The 6,958-nt window shown below is 43.0% G+C and overlaps 1 protein-coding gene across 1 annotated transcript; it reads right to left on the reverse strand.

Moving 5' to 3' along the window:
• Nucleotides 1-504: 504 nt before the first annotated feature.
• On the reverse strand, nt 505-888 carry LOC104089729 (uncharacterized). Its single transcript, XM_009594698.1, has one exon. It carries the CDS (start codon nt 886-888, stop codon nt 505-507), a length of 384 nt encoding a protein of 127 aa, XP_009592993.1.
• Between the last annotated feature and the right edge of the window lie 6,070 nt (nt 889-6,958).

Below are 6,958 nucleotides of genomic sequence, written 5' to 3' on the forward strand. Positions count from 1 at the left end.
ATTGTTCGCATACCTCCCTCATCAAGTGGCTATTCAAATTTGCAGCATTGTCTGTGATGATAGTTTTAGGAATGCCAAAACGATAAATAATGTTGGAATGCACGAAGTCTACCACTGCTTTCTTGGTAACGACTTTGAAAGTGACTACTTCGACCCACTTTGTGAAATAATCAATGGCAACCAAGATGAATCTGTGCCTATTTGAAGCTTTCGGCTCGATCGGCCCAATAACATCCATGCCCCAGGCAACGAAAAGCCAAGGCACTGACATAGGATGCAACTCTGAAGGCGGTGCATGAATAAGGTCACCGTGTATCTGGCACTGATGGCATTTTTGGATTAAACTAAAACAATCTTTTTCCATGGTCATCGAGTAATAACTTGCCCGGAGGATTTTTTTTTGCAAGTACATACCCATTCATGTGAGGCCCACATACTCCCGAATGCACTTCATTCATGTTCTTTTCAGCTTCTCGGGAATCTACGCACCTCAAAAGATTCAGATCAGGAGTTTTTTTGTATAGGACTTCTCCGCTCAAAAAGAAACTGTTTGCAAGCCTTCTGATAGTTTGTTCTCTTTTGATCCCCGCTGGCCTGTTCGGGATATTCTTTTGTTTTCACAAACCTTTTGATATCATGATTCCATGGCTGAACATCTGGCTCCATTTCAATTGCATTACAATAACTATGCCTTTCTCGAACCTGAATTTCCAGCGGGTCAATGTGAACATTACCCGGGTCTGGCAACACTGAGGCCAAACTAGCTAGTGCATCAGCTAACTCATTATAGAATCGAGGGTTATACTTGAACTCCACGGACTTGAACCGTTTGCTGAGATCTTCCACATGTGGATATACGAGATGAGTTTGATGTTTCGAGTTTCCCATTCGCCTTGGGCTTGCCGAATGATTAAATTAGAATCCCCCTGATTAATAATTCCTCTACACCCAGATCAATTGCCATGTTCATGCCTAGAATGCAGGCTTCATACTCGGCGTTATTGTTTGTACAGACGAACCGAAGCTGGGTTGTGGCCGGATAGTGCTGACATGTGTGCGAAATTAGAATTCCCCCAATTTCCATGCCTTTTGCATTTACAACCCCATTAAAGAACATTTTCCAGGCATTGGTGCTCTTCGAAACTTCTTCAACCGAGTTTACTTCCCCATCCTGAAAGTAAGTGCTTAGGGGTTGGGCTTTCATCGCCGTACGGGTGACATAGACTATGTCAAACTCGGTGAGCAGGATCTGCCATTTTGCTAACCTTCCAGTGGGCATTGGCTTCTAGAATATATACTTCAAAGAATTCATCCTGATTATGAGATATGTGGTGTAAGCCAACAGATAATGTCTGAGCTTCTGGGCGACCCAAGTTAGGGCGCAACATGTTCTTTCCAACAAAGTGTATTTAACTTCATAACTGGTAAACTTCTTGCTCAGATAGTATATGGCTTGCTCTCTTTTCCCGGTCACATCGTGTTGCCCCATGACACAGCCGAAAGAATTTTCCAAGACTGTCAGGTACAAGAACAAAGGTCTTCCTTGCTTGGGTGGAACCAAGACTGACGGATATGGCAGATATTCTTTGATTTTATCAAAAGCTTCTTGACACTCATCTGTCCATTTGATTTCCGCATCTTTCTTCAACAACTTAAATATGGGCTCACAAGTGGTAGTAAGCTGAGCAATGAATCTGTTGATGTAATTCAACCTCCCTAGCAGTCTCATGACCTCTTTCTTGGTCCTTGGAGGGGGAAAATCCCGAATAGATTTTATTTTTGTTGGATCTAATTCGATACCCCTCCGACTAACTATAAACCCTAGAAGTTTCCAAGACAGAACTTCAAATGCACATTTAGCTGGGTTCAATTTCAAGTCATACATGCGCAGCCGCTCAAAGAACTTCCTCACATCTCGCACATGGTCTTCTTGTGTTCTGGATTTAATGATCACATCATCCATATATACCTCAATTTCCTGGTGCATCATGTCATGAAAGATGGCAGTTATAGCTCTCATGTAGGTTACCCCGGCGTTTTTCAAACCAAATGGCATGACCCTGTAACAGTAAGTGCCCCAAGGTGTGGTGAAAGCAGTCTTTTCTGCATCTTCTTCATCCATCAGAACCTCTTGATATCCATCATAACAATCCACAAAAAACTGTATCTCGTGTTTAGCACAGTTATCAACAAGAATGTGGATGTTTGGCAGTGGAAAGTTATCCTTGGGACATGCCTTGTTCAAATCCCGGTAATCAACACATACTCGGGTTTTTCCATCTTTCTTTGGCACTGGAACCATATTAGCCAGCCACGTGGTGTATCGGACCACTCGGATCATACCAGCTTTCAGTTGTTTCGTGACTTCTTCGTTAATCTTATCACTAATGTCAGTTTTGAACTTTCTTTGCTTCCGTTGGACCGGTGGATAACCGGGATAGGTAGGCAATTTATGTACCACCAAATTAACACCCAGCCCTGGCATATCATCATAAGACCATGCGAACACGTCTTTGAATTCAAACAAAAGTTGGATCAAAGCATCTCTGGTTCTTTCATCAGCGTGAATGCTTATCATGGTTTCTAGGATCTCTTCTGAACTGCCCAAATTAACTGGCTCGGTTTCATTTATGTTTGGCTTAGGCTTATTCTCAAATTGTTCCAATTCTTGATTTATTTCCCTAAAAGCCTCATCTTCATCATATTCTGGGTCTTGATTCATTATTTCAAAGTTAGACAGTATTTTAGGATCTTGGCATGAAGTCCGCAAGTATATCATGTTATTTAAGTCCGCATTATTAGAACTGAAAAGAAAAAGATAAGAAAAATAGCAAAATCAGAACAAAAGAAAAGAGACATCTATGGACGATGAAATATTGACTCCATTTAATTGAATTGAAGATATGAGGGTTTACATTAGAATAAAAATACAATAAAGTAAAGCATTCGAGTTACACCCTAAAATATCTCGTAATGTAGAAGAGATGGCAAGACTGAATTACCGAGACTCTCGCTTGACGGGGAATTTGGTAGCCTCCTAGTTCTGAAGCATGAAATCTGGCCCCATATACTGCACCATGGCATTTCTCGTGCCTTCCCCTGGCTGGACCATGTGGGACTCATATAGCATTTGTTTCAAGGCTTCACATATATCATCGATTTCTCCGACCATAAAGGCCTCTTTTCTTCTTACACATACTTTGGTTTGGAAAATGATTGGGCGAGATGTGGAATGGGCTGGGACAGGACCCACCCATTTTCTTTGCGCTTATCAGCTCATGTTCTGTCGGCCTCTGTAGCTCGGAAGCCCACACCAAAGCACTTCTCATTGGCAATTGGGATAATAGGCTCAGTAATGCCCTGCAGAGATAACCCGAGCCCCTTTCCGGGCTTGTACCTATTTCGAATCATTTGGGTGGCAACCATGACCGAAGCATTAGACAAGCAAGGTTGAGGTAATGGGACCCCTTCTTCAAATTGGTCGGCAACCGTAATTTTGAAAGCTTGGTACACAATATGCTCACTACCTTCCCTAGATTCAGGACATGGGACTGAAGGGTCCCGGTAGATGGATTGCTCATCTTCTACATGGACAAAAATCTCTTGATTTTCATATTCAAACTTGACCATTTAGTGAAGAGTGGAGGGAACAGCTCCAGCAGCATTAATCCACGGTCTACCCAGGAGGAAATTGTATGTGGTTTCCATGTCCAAAACCTGGAAGGGCACCTCAGAATACACGGGGCCAATAGTCAGAATCAGATCAATTTCTCCTATTATGTCTCTCTTGACCCCATCAAAATCTCGTATGCAGACATTGTTTGCCCGGATTCTTTCTATTCAGATCTCCATTCTCTGGAGTGTTGAGAGAGGGCAAATATCGACCTCTGACCCACTATATAACATCACTCTTTTCACATAATAGCCCTTACATTTAACAATCAAGTGGAGGGCTTTGTTGTGAGCGGCTCCCTCTGGGGGAAAATCATCGCGGCTGAAGGAAATCCTATTGACCTCAAAGAATCTTTTGGCAATTCTTTCCAATTGTTTGACAAAAGTATCCACCAGGACGTATGCTTCATTCAGTGTTTTGAGGAGCACTTTATGGTGTTCATCCGAACTCAGCATCAGAGATAAGAGTGAGACCTGGGAAGGAGTCTTCCGAGTTGGTCAACTATTGAATATTCTGATATTTTCATCTTTCTAAAGAAATCTTCTGCTTCCTCATTGCTTATAGGCCTCTGGGACGATATCTGTTTATCCCTGCGCATCTTGGACTTCTTTAGCTCTTCTGGGGTGTGGTGCTTCCCAGACTGATTCACCTCGTTCACTTCTCCAATAACCTCTTTCCCTTTGTATGTAACCACAATTCTATTGTAGTTCTAGGGGACTACGGTGGGATCTTTCATAGGACTCTGTGGTGCGATGCTAATAACCATGGGTTCAGTCAGCCTGGGTAAATATTACCGACTCCCGCGCCACATAGGTCCCCCTTGGCATATACAATCTTGGCACAGTCAATATAGCCTTCCTTTCCTCGAATTTCTTGGGAGTGTAGAGGATAAACTGTTCTTTTATTGGGGCCTTGGGAACATAGAGAACCACATTGTTGGCAGGTGCTGGCCCATTTTTGTTTCAACAACTTGAGGAATCAGAGCAACTTTCTTTTCGGCTTTGGCCGGTTTGAACGTCGCTTTAGGTCTTGCCTATAAATTGGCGATGTCAATAATGGCCTTCAATGCCGGGTCAAACTCTTTGTCCTCACAAAGCATACCAATGACTGGTCCATTATTGTTAGCTGGTAATGGATTGTTAGTCACATTAGGGATCTCCTCGTCCCTCAGCACAATTCTTTTCTCTTCAATCAAGCCTTCGACACCCCTTTTGAGGGCCCAACAATCTTCTATGTCATGGCCTTCTATTCCTAAATGGTATGCACAACTGGTACCGCCCCTGTATGATGGAGACTCGGGATTTTGCCGATTGGAAGGCGCAGGTTGCAAAAGACCCAGTTGGATAAATTTCTTAAGCAGACTGGAGTAAGATTCACCAATAAGGGTGAAATTGTTTTTCCTAGGAGGCTCACGAGGGCGTGGATTATGTTGGTGTGCATTTTGTGGTAGGCAAGAATTATATAGATCTTGATAGGGATATTTATTTCTGGGAGTTGGAGCTCGGGTTTGGTTGTAATGTTGTTGGTTCCGTGTGTAAGGTCGGGCATTCATGACCGCATAGTGAGGCGGTTCCACAACATAAGATGCATCTTGATGTGGGAAATAGTGTTGTGGGATTCTTGGTGGCATATAAGAGCGGTCAAATGATCGGCGAGGCCCTCTTGAACCCGAAGCCATCATGGCTCCTTCCTCTCTCTTTTTGCGATTAGCCAAACCCCCTGAACCGTTCTGGATGGCTTGGGAGGTAGCTTTCAAGGCAACTTGACTCAATATCCGGCCAATTTTTAGACCGTTCTCTACCATCTCCCCAATCTTGATGGCCTCAGCAAATGGCTTACCCATAGCAGACATCATATTCTGGAAGTAACCAATCTCCCAGGCTTGCAGGAAGACTGTAACCATTTCTGCTTCGTCCATGGGTGGTTTTACTCTGGTGGCATGCTCGCGCCATTTGATAGCATACTCGCGGAAACTTTTCACGGTTTTCTTCTTCAAATTAAACAATGAGTTTCTGTCTGGAGCGATGTCCACATTGTAATGGAATTGTCTGACAAAATCTCGAGCCAAATCATCCCATATGTGCCAGTGGGAGATTTCTTGATCTATGCATTATTCCGAGACGATTCCAATCAAGCTTTCTCCGAAGTAGGCTATCAATAACTCTTCTTTCCCACCAGCCCCTCTCAGCTGATTGCAGTATCTTTTTAAATGAGAAATTAGGTCTCCGTGCCCATCATACTTCTTGAACTTTGGCATTTTGAAACCATCAGTAAATGAACATTTGGGAACATGCACAAATCCGAATAAGAAACACTTTTTTGTCCACTCACGCCTTGCATTTTTTTCAAGCTCTGTTCCAAGCTTCTCATCTTCCGAGCTATTTCTTCCTGCTTGGGATTTCTAACTATTTTTTCTTGCTCAATCGGGGACTCATATTGTGGCTGTTAAGCGTACGAGTCCGGAGTAACATGAGTCAGGTCAGACTGAAATTGCGGGCCTTAGAAGGTGAATATTGAAGGTTCAAAACATGTCCCGGGCACGGTTGGTTGTGCCATGGCGAAGGCCGGTGGTGCGGAGAATAACGTTGACGGTGCTCCGGAGAATGGTGTCTGGGGGCGGACCACAAAAGGCATACTGGTGAAGTTGGATGATGTAGAAGGGTACCCAAATGGGACAAATGGGTTAGTCATAGGGATGTTGGTGGTTCCAACTGTCCTTGGGACCAGCTCGGGTAACTCGGAAATTGCGCTTGGTGGATCCCTACTTTGGACCAGGTGTCCTACATTTCCAACATGCGGAGATGCAACATCTTGTTTTCTTCGGCAGATACCGACTTGGGTTGTGAAATAGCCAGCTCAGGGCTATCCTCAGTGTTAAAAATGCAGAGATTGCTTTCTGAAGCCATTGGAACCTTTCCTTTGGATCTTGTAAAATAGGGGTGAGAAGCCAAATTACCGATAAAACCAACCACCTGAACAAGACCTGGCTAAAGGCATATATAACAACCTTATTAGTTTTGAGACATTTAACATATAGGAAATCACATATTGGGATACAGTGCACCTAAACAGTTTAAACGTTTCTACAATGTTTTTGCAACGATTGCATGTTTCATCCCGGCTTTCACTATCTCTTTTTCGCTCTGTAATTCTTTTCTTTTATTTCCAATCTCTTTCTCTATTGTTTTGTCATTCCTAGTTTTCTCTTTTGTCTTTATCACACTTTTTTCATTTTCTTTCACTTATTGCCTCTCAATTTTTTTTATTTTTTATTTTTCACTTAGA

Source organism: Nicotiana tomentosiformis, chromosome 2 (assembly GCF_000390325.3).
Source record: "Nicotiana tomentosiformis chromosome 2, ASM39032v3, whole genome shotgun sequence".
NCBI lineage: Eukaryota > Viridiplantae > Streptophyta > Magnoliopsida > Solanales > Solanaceae > Nicotiana > Nicotiana tomentosiformis.